Raw genomic sequence first — 21838 nt, 5'->3', positions numbered from 1 at the left:
TTCTGCATTAATTTCCTATTGAGCAACTTGCCAATAAAGGCAACAACAAAAACAATCCTTTAAAAAACTAAAAATGAAAAAAATTACATCAACCATGGTTCAAAAAGGACTATGATGGAACTAAAAAGAAACAAGCAGTGTCAGAAGTGTTTTTGCCAGAGCTCAGGCGTAGAGGCATTGCCTTCCAGTTGTAAGATCAGTAGTTTATCCCCTCCATTTGTTTAAGTGGCCTGAACCACAGATAGCCCCTGATATACTCATCATTAAGAGATTGTATAAAAAAAAGTGCTGCATGTAGGAAGTAAATAAAACCTTCCGTCATAACATAATGACAACTGAGAAGACATGGATTATCATGTCACATTAACACCTGGCTGTGGGTAGGATATATTTTGCCAAAAGTGAAGACTTCATGCAGGTGTTGATAGACTGGGTGCCCATGCTGACCTGTGTCCTCAAGCATAAGCTCCCACACTGGACAAGTGAGCATCAGCGTTATATCAGTGGAGCAATGAAAGAAGGCGCCCAGGTCTGATGAATTAGATCTTCTATCACATGACTTTCATAGCCAGGTCCAGGTTACAGCAAGGAAAACTTGGGTATTGCCATTTATGTGGATGTTACATTTGTACATACCATTAACCTAGATTTTGTTGCTGACAAGATAAACCATACTCCCTGATAGTAGTTTGTTATGTGCTGAAAAACAAGTCTGATCCATCATGTGTCGACCTTAAAACTTACAGGACTAAAAGGAACTTCTTCTGACAGTTTGACCTCAGATGCCACAGCATACCTACAAATATCTGGTAAAGTCCCTGTTTCGACAGGTCAGGACTGTTATAGCAGAAGAAGGGAACCCTACTCAATACTAGGTGGGGGGGTCAATATTATGGCTGATCGGTGTAAATGAAATAAGAGGTGCAGTATCATCATCTGAAAAGTCTTTTGCCATAAACTTTGAGGTTTTTTTTATTCAAAAAAAGAAAAGAAAACATTTTAAGCTTATTGACTCAATTAAACTCCACCAATGTGCTCTTTACAAAGCTTTTTATTCTTTAGAGTTTTAGATCAGCAAATGACATAAATCAATACTGATTTATAAAATGACACAGATCTTGATGAAATTATTAGCGATGTGATGTATCTGCTGTCTCGTATTCAGAACAAAGAAGAGGAGAATGGGAGGCCTCTATATTTTCTTCTCAAATAACTTTATTCTCGACATCATCTTCCTTCCATTACTTTACTTGTCTTTCAGTTTAAGAACAGTTCCATTTAAATAACTTGTTTTTTTGTTTGTTTTCATCATCGTAGCAACATGTAAGCAGATAATGATAAAATGATGTTATTGCACAGTTACATGAGAAAGCATCCCTTCTAAACACATTTTACAGGTTAGTGACATCAGATGTGTTTACACTTCTCAGTGAATCAAATAGGCAAAAATAACATTTTGAGATTATTCACATTTTTCCCATGAACTGGAGACTTTCTAATTTAAAAGAATTTGAACATGAACTTGAACAGTTTGCATCTTTGTTTCACAGGTTTAATTAATCTCTCCAAATCAACAAATGTCTAATCACAGAGTGGAATCAGAAGAACTCAAATGCTGCGAGTTGCACAGACAAAAGCGTATTTATTTGAACACTTTACGTCATTCCATTTCTTGTTTTTTCCCCAGTTGGTTTGGACACAGTCTTGTGACCCTCCAGAGTTGTTTGGCTGTCCTTTATTCCAAAACTTAAAGTCGAATTTAGAGCCATCAGACCACAACCATGCGCCATTCTTCTGACAATCAGTGAGTCCGATCCATTTGACTCTCTCAGCAGGATCAAAGCTTCTGATCAGGTGTTTGACAAAATTCTCTTCCTCCCGACTGTGGATAGATACCAGGTTGGCTCCCTGTGATACACAGTGCAGCTCTGCATCAATCCAGGTCATCTTAGTGGCGATGTACTTGTAGCAGCGGTCATTGAAGCTGTACCATGATTCAGGACAACAGCCTTGCCAAAGCAGCATTTCCTTCTCATCTGAAGGAGACACTGCACCCAGAGCCAGAGCAGCCATGAAGAGGAACAACATCCTGATGGAGTTTTATGTCTGTAATTAAAACAAGGTGTCAATGTCTTGAAGTTGATCTGTACTGATGCTTATCATCAAATATCCTGCAGAGGCAGGTGACAGGCTGCTTTCTTTTATATCACACAGAGAGGGCGTCTCCACTTTTGGTATCTTATCATTAGTCTGTGCACTTAATATAATTTTTCTGTTGAGATTGGCTTTGTTCTTAGACATTATGTATTCATACTCTGTATGTTTCTAAAAACAATCTATGTTCCTATCTTGTACTTGTCCACTCTGCTCATACTACGCAATGTATGTTCTTGAATGGTCCAGAACTTTAAGAAAGCATAACTGGACTAAATAACTTGGTTAGATGAAGCTTCTCTATCTTGTCAGATAGGTCTGTCACATTAGATACACGCCAAAAAAAAAGTCACACACACATGTTGCTTATCACAGCCTAAAGAACATGACATGGACAGTGGTTGGCCTGTTTATGTTACTAATAACTGGCCAATTATATTATGTAAGTACAACCTCTGTTAGATAAACGTGAAGAAGATGAATATGAACTATTTCCATATATCGGGGCTTCCGATGAGTTTTGCTGTATGCCAACTTTTAATATGTACATTCTCAGGCCTAAAACTGCCCGAGAGCACCTGAAGGCTATTCAGTACTTGTAGCAGTAAGATCATTAGCCAAAAACTTTCAGCTCTACACAACAACACAATATCTGAACATTGGCCAAAGAACGCTGTTCGATCACCTTGATGTCTGATAAAACGTAATATTCAGTCATTTTAATTCAAATTTGATTTTAGCATATTTATTTTCATTGATCTAATCAAAACTTCCAAAGTCTTTTCTGTTGAGCAATTCAGTTTTATCAGCATTACTGTCACAAACATATCCACACACAATCCTAAAACAGTTTCCCAGATTTTACCAACTAAAGTTCAAGTTCAACAGATCCATTGTCAGAAATACTACTTCTGGTTGGTGGTCCTTCTGAAAATAATTCCATCATTAGGTTGATCTTTGACTGAAAGAGAGGGGCTTGTCTGGCCAGATCACCATGTCTGGGATCCAGTGGGAGAGTCTGACAAGCAGGGAGTCAAGCTGGGAGCGAAGAATCCTGATTATTATCTTCTTCGCTGCTGTTTTATCATCATTTGTTGATGGAGTAAACATTCATATAGACAGTTTTCCTATTTGAGTTACAGTAATGATGGCTCGCTCTTGGGTTAAATAAAGATAACCAAACAATTTAGAATTGTGAAGAATTAAGAACTGACCGACTGTTTTGGCATCCTTAGCTTTGTCATAAATGCGCTCACCCTAAGATTATCTCATCTCAAGCCTGTTTCCTTCTTCTTTCATTCAGCCCTGAGAGTGAGGGCCGTCAAAACAATACGTTTATCTACAAATTCTGAGTGCTGGTTGATCATTGGCCTGTACTTTAAGAGCACCAGAGTTACACATAGTTATTTAGCAGATGAGTTTACAATGATAATAGAAGTTATTTTATCTATTACAGCAACTATTATTAATTAATTCATTTATTTTAAAATGTATTTGATTGGAAGAAATACCAAAGTACATGGATAATCTGAAAACAGCTTTTTCAATGCAGGTATCGCAACGAAGAGATAAAAGGCAATAAAATGTTCAAAATAAATCCAGGTAAGAACACAATGTTTAACATTAGACAGTAGTACAAGTTTGTTGTTGAATTAAGATTCAACAGCTCTCTTAAAGAGTTAAAGTTCAGAAGTTTTCAGATAAATGAGCAGAGCATTTAAAGTCTTTGCTCCTTCCATTGAACAACTGTCTGAACAAAAGATGTTTTACAAAGTGAGACTTTATGATTTCCACCTGAAGGAGATCTGAGACCAGACATTCAGTCCATGTGACATATGTGAAAATATCAGCAATTAACAGCAAGGCCAGATGTCCTCCCTCTCTCTCTCTCTCTCTCTTTGTGCATTCATTTCCTATTGAGCAACTTGCCAATAAAGGCAACAACAAAAACAATCCTTTAAAAAACTAAAATTGAAAAAAATAACATCAACCATGGTTCAAAAAGGACTATGATGAAACTAAAAAGAAACAAGCAGTGTCAGAAGTGTTTTTGCCAGAGCTCAGGCGTAGAGGCATTGCCTTCCAGTTGTAAGATCAGTAGTTCATCCCCTCCATTTGTTTAAGTGGCCTGAACCACAGATAGCCCCTGATATGCTCATCATTAAGAGATTGTATAAAAAAAAAGTGATGCATGTATGAAGTAAATAAAACCTTCCGTCATAATGTGGTATATAGAGCCATCAGTGATATACCAACATTGTTATTATTTATATGTTTAATATTACTTGCATTAAGATAAGGTCATGAGTGTGTTGAAAATTGTCTGTGTGTGGTCTGGTCGGGAAAGGTTCGTTTATTGTTTGACAAATGTGGTGATGCAGTGTCTAAGTCTCACCAGCAGAGGGCGGGTTCGCTACACTGTGAACAGGGACAAGGGAAATCTCGCGAGAATACGCTGTGAGAACGGGAACACACGTGTGAAGTGTGAAGATGTGTGTGGCGTAACGCGTAATTGTGTGCTTGATGGGTGAATGTGTTAAGTGTGAGTTTATGGTCTCTGTTGGATTTTATATCATATTGTTCATAAACTTTACTGGTTTATAAAACCTAACGGTCCGGAAATAGGCTATCAGTTGATAGTACTCGTTGCCTAGCAACCGCAAGCAAGCACAAGGCTGGAGAAAGCTATGAGCCGGTGTAAAGAGCCCGGACTGTTCGCGTATTGTTAATAGGTAAATAAATAAGTTAAGATAGATACATAATTGATTGCGTTAATGTGGTAATTTTGGTAGATATGAATGGCTGATTGTGTATTGGAGAAACAAATTGATATTGAATGTACAAAATAAGACAACTGGTCTGGAATAGCAATATAACGGTCATGATTATTGTTTGGATGTTTTGTGCAGATGTTCATAATTGTTCTGTGTTGTGTGAATACGCTGGGAGAACGGGAACACACACCTGAGTGTGAAGATGTGTGTGGCGTAACGCGATAAATAATATATAATTTTGGCTTTTTGCAAAAATAAAAGACTTTCAAATTAAATGTGTAGTGGAGGACAACTTCACTTTGTACCACGCTACAATAACATAATGACAACTGAGAAGTAAAACATTGATTCTCTTGTCACATTAACACCTGGCTGTGGGTAGGATATATTTTGCCAAAAGTGAAGACTTCATGCAGGTGTTGATAGACTGGGTGCCCATGCTGACCTGTGTCCTCAAGCATAAGCTCCCACACTGGACAAGTGAGCATCAGCGTTATATCAGTGGAGCAATGAAAGAAGGCGCCCAGGTCTGATGAATTAGATCTTCTATCACATGACTTTGATAGCCAGGTCCAGGTTACAGCAAGGAAAACTTGGGTATTGCCATTTATGTGGATGTTACATTTGTACATACCATTAACCTAGATTTTGTTGCTGACCAGATAAACCATACTCCCTGATAGTAGTTTGTTATGTGCTGAAAAACAAGTCTGATCCATCATGTGTTGACCTTAAAACTTACAGGACTTTAAGGAACATCTTCTGACAGTTTGACCTCAGATGCCACAGCATACCTACAAATATCTGGTAAAGTCCATGTTTCGACAGGTCAGGACTGTTATAGCAGAAGAAGGGAACCCTACTCAATACTAGGTGGGGGGTCAATATTATGGCTGATCGGTGTAAATGAAATAAGAGGTGCAGTATCATCATCTGAAAAGTCTTTTGCCATAAACTTTGAGGTTTTTTTTATTCAAAAAAAGAAAAGAAAAACATTTTAAGCTTATTGACTCAATTAAACTCCACCAATGTGCTCTTTCCAAAGCCTTTTATTCTTTAGAGTTTTGGATCAGCAAATGACATAAATCAATACTGATTTATAAAATGACACAGATCTTGATGAAATTATTAGCGATTTGATGTATCTGCTGTCTCGTATTCAGAACAAAGAAGAGGAGAATGGGAGGCCTCAATATTTTCTTCTCAAATAATTTTATTCTCAATCTCATCTTCCTTCCATTACTTCACTTGTCTTTCAGTTTAAGAACAGTTCCTGTTTTATAATCTCATCCTAAACGAGTGGAAGTGATGGAGTAAATCTTTTAGTTCATGTATCAATGGTCACATCATATATAAACTTCATGAACCCAAGTGGGTACAAATTAAGTTTTATTTGTTTGTTTTCATCATCGTAGCAACATGTAAGCAGATAATGATAAAATGATGTTATTGCACAGTTACATGAGAAAGCATCCCTTCTAAACACATTTTACAGGTTAGTGACATCAGATGTGTTTACAGTTCTCAGTGAATCAAGTAGGCAAAAATAACATTTTGAGATTATTCACATTTTTCCCATGAACTGGAGACTTTCTAATTTAAAAGAATTTGAACATGAACTTGAACAGTTTGCATCTTTGTTTCACAGGTTTAATTAAACTCTCCAAATCAACACATGTTAAATCACAGAGTGGAATCAGAAGAACTCAAATGCTGCGAGTTGCACAGACAAAAGCGTATTCATATGAACACTTTATGTCATTCCATTTCTTGTTTTTTCCCCAGTTGGTTTGGACACAGTCTTCTGACCCTTGATAGTTGTTTGGCTCTCCTGTATTCCAAAACTTAAAGTCGAATTTAGAGCCATCAGACCACAACCATGCGCCATTCTTCTGACAATCAGTGAGTCCGATCCATTTGACTCCGTCAGCAGGATCAAAGCTTCTGATCAGGTGTTTGACAAAATTCTCTTCCTCCTGACTGTGGATAGATACCAGGTTGGCTCCCTGTGATACACAGTGCAGCTCTGCATCAATCCAGGTCATCTTAGTGGCGATGTACTTGTAGCAGCGGCCATTGAAGCTGTACCATGACTCGGGACAACAGCCTTGCCAAAGCAGCATTTCCTTCTCATCTGAAGGAGACGCTGCACCCAGAGCCAGAGCAGCCATGAAGAGGAACAACATCCTGATGGAGTTTTACGTCTGTAATTAAGACAAGGTGTCAATGTCTTGTTGAAGTTGATCTGTACTGATGCTTATCATCAAATATCCTGCAGAGGCAGGTGACAGGCTGCTTTCTTTTATATCACACAGAGAGGGCGTCTCCACTTTTGGTATCTTATCATTAATCTGTGCACTTAATATAATTTTTCTGTTGAGATTGGCTTTGTTCTTAGACATTATGTATTCATACTCTGTATGTTTCTAAAAACAATCTATGTTCCTATCTTGTACTTGTCCACTCTGCTCATACTACGCAATGTATGTTCTTGAATGGTCCAGAACTTTAAGAAAGCATAACTGGACTAAATAACTTGGTTAGATGAAGCTTCTCTATCTTGTCAGATAGGTCTGTCACATTAGATACACGCCTAAAAAAACAGTCACACACACATGTTGCTTATCACAGCCTAAAGAACATGACATGGACAGTGGTTGGCCTGTTTATGTTACTAATAACTGGCCAATTATATTATGTAAGTACAACCTCTGTTAGATAAACGTGAAGAAGATGAATATGAACTATTTCCATATATCGGGGCTTCCGATGAGTTTTATTGTATGCCAAACTTTAATATGTACATTCTCAGGCCTAAAACTGCCCGAGAGCACCTGAAGGCTATTCAGTACTTGTAGCAGAGAGATCATTAGCCAAAAACTTTCAGCTCTACACAACAACACAATATCTGAACATTGGCCAAAGAACGCTGTTCGATCACCTTGATGTCTGATAAAACGTAATATTCAGTCATTTTAATTCAAATTTGATTTTAGCATATTTATTTTCATTGAGCTAATCAAAGTTTCCAACGTCTTTTCTGTCGAGCAATTCAGTTTTATCAGCATTACTGTCACAAACATATCCACACACATTCCTAAAACAGTTTCCCAGATTTTACCAACTAAAGTTCAAGTTCAACAGATCCATTGTCAGAAATACTACTTCTGGTTGGTGGTCCTTCTGAAAATAATTCCATCATTAGGTTGATCTTTGACTGAAAGAGAGGGGCTTGTCTGGCCAGATCACCATGTCTGGGATCCAGTGGGAGAGTCTGACAAGCAGGGAGTCAAGCTGGGAGCGAAGAGTCCTGATTATTATCTTCTTCGCTGCTGTTTTATCATCATTTGTTGATTTAGTAAACATTCATATAGACAGTTTTCCTATTTGAGTTACAGTAATGATGGCTCGCTCTTGGGTTAAATAAAATAACAGACCCTGAAAGGATTGCAATCTTTTAATATAGCAAGATGCTATTATTATTGTTTTATCCTAAATGTTTCAATTTGAATCCCTCAGAAGGTATTTTAAGTGTAAAGTAAAATAGGACCATTGCACATCATGGTGCTTAGGACCTACCCTTCTTAGCGGTAGGATTACAACAACAGAAATTAGTATTGAGATTAATTTTTCAGCAGCAAAAACTTTGTATTATCTTTTGGAACAAAAAGGCATAATAATTCCATCACTAATGTAAAAAGGTAGGGTTTGGCTGAAATTTCAGCACCACTGAAATGAACAAAAATAAGGAAATCAAAGACAAAAACAGACAGCATGTTGTAAAGAGATTTGGAGAAATGGATGTTAGGCTCTATCATTTGTTTTCACACGTAATCCCATCTTTATTGTATCATAAAAGAGCTTTTTTGGTGCAATCAGTTTCAAAGAAGGTCATTCAGGCTAAAAAGAAACAAGCAGTGTCAGAAGTGTTTTTGCCAGAGCTCAGGCGTAGAGGCATTGCCTTCCAGTCTTAAGATCAGTAGTTCATCCCCTCCATTTGTTTAAGTGGCCTGAACCACAGATAGCCCCTGATATACTCATCATTAAGAGATTGTATAAAAAAAAGTGCTGCATGTAGGAAGTAAATAAAACCTTCCGTCATAACATAATGACAACTGAGAAGACATTGATTCTCTTGTCACATTAACACCTGGCTGTGGGTAGGATATATTTTGCCAAAAGTGAAGACTTCATGCAGGTGTTGATAGACTGGGTGCCCATGCTGACCTGTGTCCTCAAGCATAAGCTCCCACACTGGACAAGTGAGCATCAGCGTTATATCAGTGGAGCAATGAAAGAAGGCGCCCAGGTCTGATGAACTAGATCTTCTATCACATGACTTTGATAGCCAGGTCCAGGTTACAGCAAGGAAAACTTGGGTATTGCCATTTATGTGGATGTTACATTTGTACATACCATCAATCTAGATTTTGTTGCTGACCAGATAAACCATACTCCCTGATAGTAGTTTGTTATGTGCTGAAAAACAAGTCTGATCCATCATGTGTCGACCTCAAAACTTACAGGACTAAAAGGAACATCTTCTGACAGTTTGACGTCAGATGCCACAGCATACCTACAAATATCTGGTAAAGTCCATGTTTCGACAGGTCAGGACTGTTATAGCAGAAGAAGGGAACCCTACTCAATACTAGGTGGGGGTCAATATTATGGCTGATCGGTGTAAATGAAATAAGAGGTGCAGTATCATCATCTGAAAAGTCTTTTGCCATAAACTTTGAGGTTTTTTTTATTCAAAAAAAGAAAAGAAAAACATTTTAAGCTTATTGACTCAATTAAACTCCACCAATGTGCTCTTTCCAAAGCCTTTTATTCTTTAGAGTTTTGGATCAGCAAATGACATAAATCAATACTGATTTATAAAATGACACAGATCTTGATGAAATTATTAGCGATGTGATGTATTTGCTGTCTCGTATTCAGAACAAAGAACAGGAGAATGGGAGGCCTCAATATTTTCTTCTCAAATAATTTTATTCTCAATCTCATCTTCCTTCCATTACTTCACTTGTCTTTCAGTTTAAGAACAGTTCCTGTTTAATAACTTGTTTTTTTGTTTGTTTTCATCATCGTAGCAACATGTAAGCAGATAATGATAAAATGATGTTATTGCACAGTTACATGAGAAAGCATCCCTTCTAAACACATTTTACAGGTTAGTGACATCAGATGTGTTTACAGTTCTCAGTGAATCAAGTAGGAAAAAATAACATTTTGAGATCATTCACATTTTTCCCATGAACTGGAGAGGTTTTAATTTAAAAGAATTTGAACATAAACTTGAACAGTTTGCATCTTTATTTCACAGGTTTAATTAAACTCTTCAAATCAACAAATGTCTAATCACAGAGTGGAATCAGAAGAACTCAAATGCTGCGAATTGCACAGACAAAAGAGTATTTAAATGAACAGTCTTTGTCATTCCATTTCTTATCTGTGCCCCAGTTGGTGTGGACACATTCTTCTGACCCTCCAGCATTGTTTGGCTCTCCTCTATTCCAAAACCTAAAGTTGAATTTAGAGCCATCAGACCACAACCATGCGCCATTCCTCTGAGCATCAGTGAGTCCGATCCAGTTGACTCCCTCAGCAAGATCAAAGTTTCTGATCAGGAATTTAACAAAATTCTCTTCCTCCTGACTGTGGATAGATACCAGGTTGGCTCCCTGTGATACACAGTACAGCTCTGCATCAATCCAGGTCATCTTAGTGGCGATGTACTTGTAACAGCGTCCGTTGAAGCTGTACCAGAACTGTGGGCAGTTTCTACGTTGTAGGGCCAATTCTCCCTGAGCTGAAGCGGATACAGCACCCAGAGCCAGACAAAGCAAGACGAGGAACAGCTTCATGTTGACGTTTTACGTATCTCTGTTTGAAGATGTCTTGATGTATTGCTGGAATTAGTTTGCACTGGTGGTTGTTCCCAGCAGTCCTGTAGAGACAGATGACAGGCTGACTCTTTTATATCCTTCAGAGAGGGTGTCTGCAGTGTCATGTCTTATCATTGGCCAAATCCTGTTGTATGCAACACCTCAATATCTGAACATGAGCCAACAAACACCGCTGTGCCACTTTCAGTCAACTCTGACATCAGCCTTTTTTTCAGCACAGCAACACAGGCATGCAATTACACATCAACAACAATCCAGTAGTGCAAAGCTTTGTATACATATGTGCAATTTAAACAGCATTGCCGTAATACAATACGTATATAAAATATGTATTCATATTCTGTATTCTTCTAAACAATCTATGTTCCTATCTTGTACTTGTCCACTCTGCTCATACTACGCAATATATGTCCTTGAATGGTCCAAGACTTTAAGATAGCATAACTGGACTAAATAACTGGGTCAGATGAAGCTTCTCTATCTTGTCAGATAGGTCTCTTACATTAGATACCAGCCTAAAACCAACCTCACACACACACGTTGTTTATCACATCCCTAAAAACATGACGTGGACAGTGGTTGGCCAGAGATTGGTGAATTATAGCGAGTGAATAGACTGGGAGAACCCTCAGTGACCCAGCACACAGAGTAAAAAGCTCTGTGTAGAAGCTTTTTGATCAGGTCCTCCCTCTGGTATTCACCCACTCTGACTAATGTATGTAAAGATAACCAAAACGATTTGGAATTGTGAAGAATTAAGAACTGACTGACTGTTCTGGCATCCTTAGCTTTGTCATAAATGCGCTCACCCTAAGATTATCTCATCTAAAGCCTGTTTCCTTCTTCTCTCATTCAGCCCTGAGAGTGAGGGCCGTCAAAACAATACGTTTATCTACAGATTCTGAGTGCTAGTTGATCATTGGCCTGTACTTTAAGAGCACCAGAGTTACACATAGTTATTTAGCAGATGAGTTTACAATGATAATAGAAGTTATTTTTTCTATTACAGCAACTATTATTAATTCATTCATTTATTTTAAAATGTATTTGATTGGAAGAAATACCAAAGTACATAGATAATCTGAAAATAGCTTTTTCAATGCAGGTATCGCAACGAAGAGATAAAAAGCAATAAAATGTTCAAAATAAATCCAGGTAAGAACACAATGTTTAACACTAGACAGTAGTACAACTTTGTTGTTGAATTAAGATTCAACAGCTCTCTTAAAGAGTTAAAGTTCAGAAGTTTTCAGATAAATGAGCAGAGCATCTAAAGTCTTTGCTCCTTCCATTGAACAACTGTCTGAACAAAAGATGTTTTACAAAGTGAGACTTTATGATTTCCACCTGAAGGAGATCTGAGACCAGACATTCAGTCCATGTGACATATGTGAAAATATCAGCAATTAACAGCAAGGCCAGATGTCCTCCCTCTCTTTCTCTCTCTCTCTCTCTCTTTGTGCATTCATTTCCTATTGAGCAACTTGCCAATAAAGGCAACAACAAAAACAATCCTTTAAAAAACTAAAAATTAAAAAAATAACATCAACCATGGTTCAAAAAGGACTATGATGAAACTAAAAAGAGTACAGCTAAGAAAACTTGGGTCTTGCCATTTATGTGGATGTTACATTTGTACATACCATCAATCTAGATTTTGTTGCTGACCAGATAAACCATACTCCCTGATAGTAGTTTGTTATGTGCTGAAAAACAAGTCTGATCCATCATGTGTCCACCTCAAAACTTACAGGACTTAAAGAACTTCTTTTGACAGTTTGACCTCAGATGCCACAGCATACCTACAAATATCTGGTAAAGTCCATGTTTCGACAGGTCAGGACTGTTATAGCAGAAGAAGGGAACCCTACTCAATATTAGGTGGGGGGTCAATATTATGGCTGATTGGTGTAAATGAAATAAGAGGTGCAGTATCATCATCTGAAAAGTCTTTTGCCATAAACTTTGAGGTTTTTTTATTCAAAAAAAGAAAAGAAAGACATTTTAAGCTTATTGACTCAATTAAACTCCACCAATGTGCTCTTTCCAAAGCTTTTTATTCTTTAGAGTTTTAGATCAGCAAATGACATAAATCAATACTGATTTATAAAATGACACAGATCTTGATGACATTATTAGCGATGTGATGTATCTGCTGTCTCGTATTCAGAACAAAGAACAGGAGAATGGGAGGCCTCAATATTTTCTTCTCAAATAACTTTATTCTCGACATCATCTTCCTTCCATTACTTTACTTGTCTTTCAGTTTAAGAACAGTTCCTGTTTAATAACTTGTTTTTTTTTGTTTTCATCATAGTAGCAACATGTAAGCAGATAATGATAAAATTATGTTATTGCACAGTTACATGAAAAAGTATCCCTTCTAAACACATTTTACAGGTTAGTGACATCAGAGGTGTTTACAGTTCTCAGTGAATCAAGTAGGAATAAATAACATTTTGATAGTATTCACATTTTTCCCTTGAACTGGAGAGGTTTTAATTTAAAAGAATTTAAACATGAACTTGAACAGTTTGCATCTTTTTTTCACAGGTTTAATTAAACTCTCCAAATCAACACATGTCAAATCACAGAGTGGAATCAGAAGAACTCAAATGCTGCGAATTGCACAGACAAAAGAGTATTTAAATGAACAGTCTTTGTCATTCCATTTCTTATCTGTGCCCCAGTTGGTGTGGACACATTCTTCTGACCCTCCAGCATTGTTTGGCTCTCCTCTATTCCAAAACCTAAAGTTGAATTTAGAGCCATCAGACCACAACCATGCGCCATTCCTCTGAGCATCAGTGAGTCCGATCCAGTTGACTCCCTCAGCAAGATCAAAGTTTCTGATCAGGAATTTGACAAAATTCTCTTCCTCCTGACTGTGGATGGATACCAGGTTGGCTCCCTGTGATACACAGTACAGCTCTGCATCAATCCAGGTCATCTTAGTGGCGATGTACTTGTAACAGCGTCCGTTGAAGCTGTACCAGAACTGTGGGCAGTTTCTATGTTGTAGGGCCAATTCTCCCTGAGCTGAAGCGGATACAGCACCCAGAGCCAGACAAAGCAAGACGAGGAACAGCTTCATGTTGACGTTTTACGTATCTCTGTTTGAAGATGTCTTGATGTATTGCTGGAATTAGTTTGCACTGGTGGTTGTTCCCAGCAGTCCTGTAGAGACAGATGACAGGCTGACTCTTTTATATCCTTCAGAGAGGGTGTCTGCAGTGTCATGTCTTATCATTGGCCAAATCCTGTTGTATGCAACACCTCAATATCTGAACATGAGCCAACAAACACCGCTGTGCCACTTTCAGTCAACTCTGGCATCAGCCTTTTTTTCAGCACAGCAACACAGGCATGCAATTACACATCAACAACAATCCAGTAGTGCAAAGCTTTGTATACATATGTGCAATTTAAACAGCATTGCCGTAATACAATACGTATATAATATATGTATTCATATTCTGTATTCTTCTAAACAATCTATGTTCCTATCTTGTACTTGTCCACTCTGCTCATACTACGCAATGTATGTCCTTGAATGGTCCAAGACTTTAAGATAGCATAACTGGACTAAATAACTGGGTCAGATGAAGCTTCTCTATCTTGTCAGATAGGTCTGTTACATTAGATACCAGCCTAAAACCAACCTCACACACACACGTTGTTTATCACATCCCTAAAAACATGACGTGGACAGTGGTTGGCCAGAGATTGGTGAATTATAGCGAGTGAATAGACTGGGAGAACCCTCAGTGACCCAGCACACAGAGTAAAAAGGTCTGTGTAGAAGCTTTTTGATCAGGTCCTCCCTCTGGTATTCACCCACTCTGACTAATGTATGTAAAGATAACCAAACAATTTAGAATTGTGAAGAATTAAGAACTGACCGACTGTTCTGGCATCCTTAGCTTTGTCATAAATGCGCTCACCCTAAGATTATCTCATCTAAAGCCTGTTTCCTTCTTCTCTCATTCAGCCCTGAGAGTGAGGGCCGTCAAAACAATACGTTTATCTACAAGTTCTGAGTGATAGTTAATCATTGGCCTGTACTTTAAGAGCACCAGAATTACACATAGTTATTTAGCAGATGAGTTTACAATGATAATAGAAGTTATTTTTTCTATAACAGCAACTATTATTAATTAATTCATTTATTTTAAAATGTATTTGATTGGAAGAAATTCCAAAGTACATGGATAATCTGAAAACAGCTTTTTCAATGCAGGTATCGCAACGAAGAGATAAAAAGCAATAAAATGTTCAAAATAAATCCAGGTAAGAACACAATGTTTAACACTAGACAGTAGTACAACTTTGTTGTTGAATTAAGATTCAACAGCTCTCTTAAAGAGTTAAAGTTCAGATGTTTTCAGATAAATGAGCAGAGCATTTAAAGTCTTTGCTCCTTCCATTGTACAACTGTCTGAACAAAAGATGTTTTACAAAGTGAGACTTTATGATTTCCACCTGAAGGAGATCTGAGACCAGACATTCAGTCCATGTGACATATGTGAAAATATCAGCAATTAACAGCAAGGCCAGATGTCCTCCCTCTCTCTCTCTCTCTCTCTCTCTTTGTGCATTCATTTCCTATTGAGCAACTTGCCAATAAAGGCAACAACAAAAACAATCCTTTAAAAAACTAAAAATGAAAAAAATAACATCAACCATGGTTCAAAAAGGACTATGATGAAACTAAAAAGAAACAAGCAGTGTCAGAAGTGTTTTTGCCAGAGCTCAGGCGTAGAGGCATTGCCTTCCAGTTGTAAGATCAGTAGTTCATCCCCTCCATTTGTTTAAGTGGCCTGAACCACAGATAGCCCCTGATATACTCATCATTAAGAGATTGTATAAAAAAAAGTGCTGCATGTAGGAAGTAAATAAAACCTTCCGTCATAACATAATGACAAATGAGAAGACATTGATTATCATGTCACATTAACACCTGGCTGTGGGTAGGATATATTTTGCCAAAAGTGAAGACTTCATGCAGGTGTTGATAGACTGGGTGCCCATGCTGACCTGTGTCCTCAAGCATAAGCTCCCACACTGGACAAGTGAGCATCAGCGTTATATCAGTGGAGCAATGAAAGAAGGCGCCCAGGTCTGATGAACTGCATCTTCTATCACATGACTTTGATAGCCAGGTCCAGGTTACAGCAAGGAAAACTTGGGTATTGCCATTTATGTGGATGTTACATTTGTACATACCATTAACCTAGATTTTGTTGCTGACTAGATAAACCATACTCCCTGATAGTAGTTTGTTATGTGCTGAAAAACAAGTCTGATCCATCATGTGTCGACCTTAAAACTTACAGGACTTAAAGAACATCTTCTGACAGTTTGACCTCAGATGCCACAGCATACCTACAAATATCTGGTAAAGTCCATGTTTCGACAGGTCAGGACTGTTATAGCAGAAGAAGGGAACCCTACTCAATACTAGGTGGGGGGTCAATATTATGGCTGATTGGTGTAAATGAAATAAGAGGTGCAGTATCATCATCTGAAAAGTCTTTTGCCATAAACTTTGAGGTTTTTTTTATTCAAAAAAAGAAAAGAAAACATTTTGAGCTTATTGACTCAATTAAACTCCACCAATGTGCTCTTTCCAAAGCCTTTTATTCTTTAGAGTTTTAGATCAGCAACAGACATAAATCAATACTGATTTTTAAAATGACACAGATCTTGATGAAATTATTAGCGATTTGATGTATCTGCTGTCTCGTATTCAGAACAAAGAACAGGAGAATGGGAGGCCTCTATATTTTCTTCTCAAATAACTTTATTCTCGACATCATCTTCCTTCCATTACTTTACTTGTCTTTCAGTTTAAGAACAGTTCCATTTAAATAACTTGTTTTTTTGTTTGTTTTCATCATCGTAGCAACATGTAAGCAGATAACGATAAAATTATGATATTGCAGAGTTACATGAGAAAGCATCCCATATAAACACATTTTACAGGTTGGTGACATCAGAGGTGTTTACAGTTCTCAGTGAATCAAGTAGGAAAAAATAACATTTTGAGATTATTCACATTTTTCCCATGAACTGGAGAGGTTTTAATTTAAAAGAATTTGAACATAAACCTGAACAGTTTGCATCTTTGTTTCACAGGTTTAATTAAACTCTTCAAATCAACAAATGTCAAATCACAGAGTGGAATCAGAAGAACTCAAATGCTGCGAATTGCACAGACAAAAGAGTATTTAAATGAACAGTCTTTGTCATTCCATTTCTTATCTGTGCCCCAGTTGGTGTGGACACATTCTTCTGACCCTCCAGCATTGTTTGGCTCTCCTCTATTCCAAAACCTAAAGTTGACTTTAGAGCCATCAGACCACAACCATGCGCCATTCTTCTGAGCATCAGTGAGTCCGATCCAGTTGACTCCCTCAGCAAGATCAAAGTTTCTGATCAGGTATTTGACAAAATTCTCTTCCTCCTGACTGTGGATAGATACCAGGTTGGCTCCCTGTGATACACAGTACAGCTCTGCATCAATCCAGGTCATCTTAGTGGCGATGTACTTGTAACAGCGTCCATTGAAGCTGTACCAGAACTGTGGGCAGTTTCTACGTTGTAGGGCCAATTCTCCCTGAGCTGAAGCGGATACAGCACCCAGAGCCAGACAAAGCAAGACGAGGAACAGCTTCATGTTGACGTTTTACGTATCTCTGTTTGAAGATGTCTTGATGTATTGCTGGAATTAATTTGCACTGGTGGTTGTTCCCAGCAGTTCTGTAGAGACAGATGACAGGCTGACTCTTTTATATCGTTCAGAGAGGGTGTCTGCAGTGTCATGTCTTATCATTGGCCAAATCCTGTTGTATGCAACACCTCAATATCTGAACATGAGCCAACAAACACCGCTGTGCCACTTTCAGTCAACTCTGGCATCAGCCTTTTTTTCAGCACAGCAACACAGGCATGCAATTACACATCAACAACAATCCAGTAGTGCAAAGCTTTGTATACATATGTGCAATTTAAACAGCATTGCCGTAAGATAATACGTATATAAAATATGTATTCATATTCTGTATTCTTCTAAACAATCTATGTTCCTATCTTGTACTTGTCCACTCTGCTCATACTACGCAATGTATGTCCTTGAATGGTCCAAGACTTTAAGATAGCATAACTGGACTAAATAACTGGGTCAGATGAAGCTTCTCTATCTTGTCAGATAGGTCTCTTACATTAGATACCAGCCTAAAACCAACCTCACACACACACGTTGTTTATAACATCCCTAAAAACATGACGTGGACAGTGGTTGGCCAGAGATTGGTGAATTATAGCGAGTGAATAGACTGGGAGAACCCTCAGTGATCCAGCACACAGAGTAAAAAGCTCTGTGTAGAAGCTTTTTGATCAGGTCCTCCCTCTGGTATTCACCCACTCTGACTAATGTATGTAAAGATAACCAAAACGATTTAGAATTGTGAAGAATTAAGAACTGACCGACTGTTCTGGCATCCTTAGCTTTGTCATAAATGCGCTCACCCTAAGATTATCTCATCTCAAGCCTGTTTCCTTCTTCTCTCAATCAGCCCTGAGAGTGAGGGCCGTCAAAAAAATACGTTTATCTACAGATTCTGAGTGCTAGTTGATCATTGGCCTGTACTTTAAGAGCACCAGAGTTACACATAGTTATTTAGCAGATGAGTTTACAATGATAATAGAAGTTATTTTTTCTATTACAGCAACTATTATTAATTAATTCATTTATTTTAAAATGTATTTGATTGGAAGAAATACCAAAGTACATGGATAATCTGAAAACAGCTTTTTCAATGCAGGTATCGCAACGAAGAGATAAAAAGCAATAAAATGTTCAAAATAAATCCAGGTAAGAACACAATGTTTAACACTAGACAGTAGTACAACTTTGTTGTTGAATTAACATTCAACAGCTCTCTTTAAGAGTTAAAGTTCAGAAGTTTTCAGATAAACGAGCAGAGCATTTAAAGTCTTTGCTCCTTCCATTGAACAACTGTCTGAACAAAAGATGTTTTACAAAGTGAGACTTTATGATTTCCACCTGAAGGAGATCTGAGACCAGACATTCAGTCCATGTGACATATGTGAAAATATCAGCAATTAACAGTAAGGCCAGATGTCCTCCCTCTCTCTCTCTCTCTTTCTGCATTCATTTCCTATTGAGCAACTTGCCAATAAAGGCAACAACAAAAACAATCCTTTAAAAAACTAAAAATGAAAAAAATAACATCAACCATGGTTCAAAAAGGACTATGATGGAACTAAAAAGAAACAAGCAGTGTCAGAAGTGTTTTTGCCAGAGCTCAGGCGTAGAGGCATTGCCTTCCAGTTGTAAGATCAGTAGTTTATCCCCTCCATTTGTTTAAGTGGCCTGAACCACAGATAGCCCCTGATATACTCATCATTAAGAGATTGTATAAAAAAAAGTGCTGCATGTAGGAAGTAAATAAAACCTTCCGTCATAACATAATGACAACTGAGAAGACATGGATTATCATGTCACATTAACACCTGGCTGTGGGTAGGATATATTTTGCCAAAAGTGAAGACTTCATGCAGGTGTTGATAGACTGGGTGCCCATGCTGACCTGTGTCCTCAAGCATAAGCTCCCACACTGGACAAGTGAGCATCAGCGTTATATCAGTGGAGCAATGAAAGAAGGCGCCCAGGTCTGATGAATTAGATCTTCTATCACATGACTTTCATAGCCAGGTCCAGGTTACAGCAAGGAAAACTTGGGTATTGCCATTTATGTGGATGTTACATTTGTACATACCATTAACCTAGATTTTGTTGCTGACAAGATAAACCATACTCCCTGATAGTAGTTTGTTATGTGCTGAAAAACAAGTCTGATCCATCATGTGTCGACCTTAAAACTTACAGGACTTAAAGGAACTTCTTCTGACAGTTTGACCTCAGATGCCACAGCATACCTACAAATATCTGGTAAAGTCCATGTTTCGACAGGTCAGGACTGTTATAGCAGAAGAAGGGAACCCTACTCAATACTAGGTGGGGGGGTCAATATTATGGCTGATCGGTGTAAATGAAATAAGAGGTGCAGTATCATCATCTGAAAAGTCTTTTGCCATAAACTTTGAGGTTTTTTTTATTCAAAAAAAGAAAAGAAAACATTTTAAGCTTATTGACTCAATTAAACTCCACCAATGTGCTCTTTCCAAAGCCTTTTATTCTTTAGAGTTTTGGATCAGCAAATGACATAAATCAATACTGATTTATAAAATGACACAGATCTTGATGACATTATTAGCGATGTGATGTATCTGCTGTCTCATATTCAGAACAAAGAAGAGGAGAATGGGAGGCCTCTATATTTTCTTCTCAAATAACTTTATTCTCGACATCATCTTCCTTCCATTACTTTACTTGTCTTTCAGTTTAAGAACAGTTCCATTTAAATAACTTGTTTTTTTGTTTGTTTTCATCATCGTAGCAACATGTAAGCAGATAATGATAAAATGATGTTATTGCACAGTTACATGAGAAAGCATCCCTTCTAAACACATTTTACAGGTTAGTGACATCAGAGGTGTTTACAGTTCTCAGTGAATCAAATAGGCAAAAATAACATTTTGAGATCATTCACATTTTTCCCATGAACTGGAGAGGTTTTAATTTAAAATAATTTGAACATAAACTTGAACAGTTTGCATCTTTGTTTCACAGGTTTAATTAAACTCTCCAAATCAACAAATGTCTAATCACAGAGTGGAATCAGAAGAACTCAAATGCTGCGAGTTGCACAGACAAAAGCGTATTTATATGAACACTTTGTGTCATTCCATTTCTTGTTTTTTCCCCAGTTGGTTTGGACACAGTCTTCTGACCCTCCAGAGTTGTTTGGCTGTCCTTTATTCCAAAACTTAAAGTCGAATTTAGAGCCATCAGACCACAACCATGCGCCATTCTTCTGACAATCAGTGAGTCCGATCCATTTGACTCTCTCAGCAGGATCAAAGCTTCTGATCAGGTGTTTGACAAAATTCTCTTCCTCCCGACTGTGGATAGATACCAGGTTGGCTCCCTGTGATACACAGTGCAGCTCTGCATCAATCCAGGTCATCTTAGTGGCGATGTACTTGTAGCAGCGGCCATTGAAGCTGTACCATGACTCGGGACAACAGCCTTGCCAAAGCAGCATTTCCTTCTCATCTGAAGGAGACGCTGCACCCAGAGCCAGAGCAGCCATGAAGAGGAACAACATCCTGATGGAGTTTTATGTCTGTAATTAAGACAAGGTGTCAATGTCTTGTTGAAGTTGATCTGTATTGATGGTTGTCATCAAATATCCTGCAGAGGCAGGTGACAGGCTGCTTTCTTTTATATCACACAGAGAGGGCGTCTCCACTTTTGGTATCTTATCATTAGTCTGTGCACTTAATATAATTTTTCTGTTGAGATTGGCTTTGTTCTTAGACATTATGTATTCATACTCTGTATGTTTCTAAAAACAATCTATGTTCCTATCTTGTACTTGTCCACTCTGCTCATACTACGCAATGTATGTTCTTGAATGGTCCAGAACTTTAAGAAAGCATAACTGGACTAAATAACTTGGTTAGATGAAGCTTCTCTATCTTGTCAGATAGGTCTGTCACATTAGATACACGCCTAAAAAAACAGTCACACACACACATGTTGCTTATAACAGCCTAAAGAACATGACGTGGACAGTGGTTGGCCTGTTTATGTTACTAATAACTGGCCAATTATATTATGTAAGTACAACCTCTGTTAAATAAACGTGAAGAAGATGAATATGAACTATTTCCATATATCGGGGCTTCCGATGAGTTTTGCTGTATGCCAACTTTTAATATGTACATTCTCAGGCCTAAAACTGCCCGAGAGCACCTGAAGGCTATTCAGTACTTGTAGCAGTGAGATCATTAGCCAAAAACTTTCAGCTCTATACAACAACACAATATCTGAACATTGGCCAAAGA

The 21838-nt window shown here is 37.9% G+C and overlaps 5 protein-coding genes across 5 annotated transcripts; all 5 read right to left on the bottom strand.

Annotated features, from left to right (window-relative positions):
• Window positions 1-1608: 1608 nt before the first annotated feature.
• LOC140275650 (ladderlectin-like) lies at window positions 1609-2088 on the bottom strand. The gene has a single exon (XM_072371155.1). It carries the CDS (start codon window positions 2086-2088, stop codon window positions 1609-1611), a length of 480 nt encoding a protein of 159 aa, XP_072227256.1.
• A 4546-nt stretch (window positions 2089-6634) lies between these two features.
• LOC140274732 (lactose-binding lectin l-2-like) lies at window positions 6635-10798 on the bottom strand. The gene is made up of 2 exons (XM_072370098.1): window positions 10419-10798; window positions 6635-7115 (listed from the first exon to the last, which is right to left on the bottom strand). Exons 1-2 carry the CDS (start codon window positions 10796-10798, stop codon window positions 6635-6637), a joined length of 861 nt encoding a protein of 286 aa, XP_072226199.1.
• A 2653-nt stretch (window positions 10799-13451) lies between these two features.
• Window positions 13452-13934, bottom strand: LOC140274730 (ladderlectin-like). Its single transcript, XM_072370097.1, has one exon. The coding sequence runs from the start codon at window positions 13932-13934 to the stop codon at window positions 13452-13454; it is 483 nt and encodes a 160-aa protein (XP_072226198.1).
• Window positions 13935-17036: 3102 nt separating this feature from the next.
• Window positions 17037-17584, bottom strand: LOC140275157 (lactose-binding lectin l-2-like). Its single transcript, XM_072370564.1, has one exon. The coding sequence runs from the start codon at window positions 17517-17519 to the stop codon at window positions 17037-17039; it is 483 nt and encodes a 160-aa protein (XP_072226665.1). The 5' UTR covers window positions 17520-17584.
• A 3032-nt stretch (window positions 17585-20616) lies between these two features.
• LOC140275349 (ladderlectin-like) lies at window positions 20617-21096 on the bottom strand. Its single transcript, XM_072370793.1, has one exon. It carries the CDS (start codon window positions 21094-21096, stop codon window positions 20617-20619), a length of 480 nt encoding a protein of 159 aa, XP_072226894.1.
• Between the last annotated feature and the right edge of the window lie 742 nt (window positions 21097-21838).

Source organism: Leuresthes tenuis, unplaced genomic scaffold (assembly GCF_036924035.1).
Source record: "Leuresthes tenuis unplaced genomic scaffold, fLeuTen1.0.hap1 SCAF_18, whole genome shotgun sequence".
NCBI lineage: Eukaryota > Metazoa > Chordata > Actinopteri > Atheriniformes > Atherinopsidae > Leuresthes > Leuresthes tenuis.
Note: the sequence above shows the minus strand (reverse complement) of the source record. Positions and strands in the feature narration are given on the sequence as shown.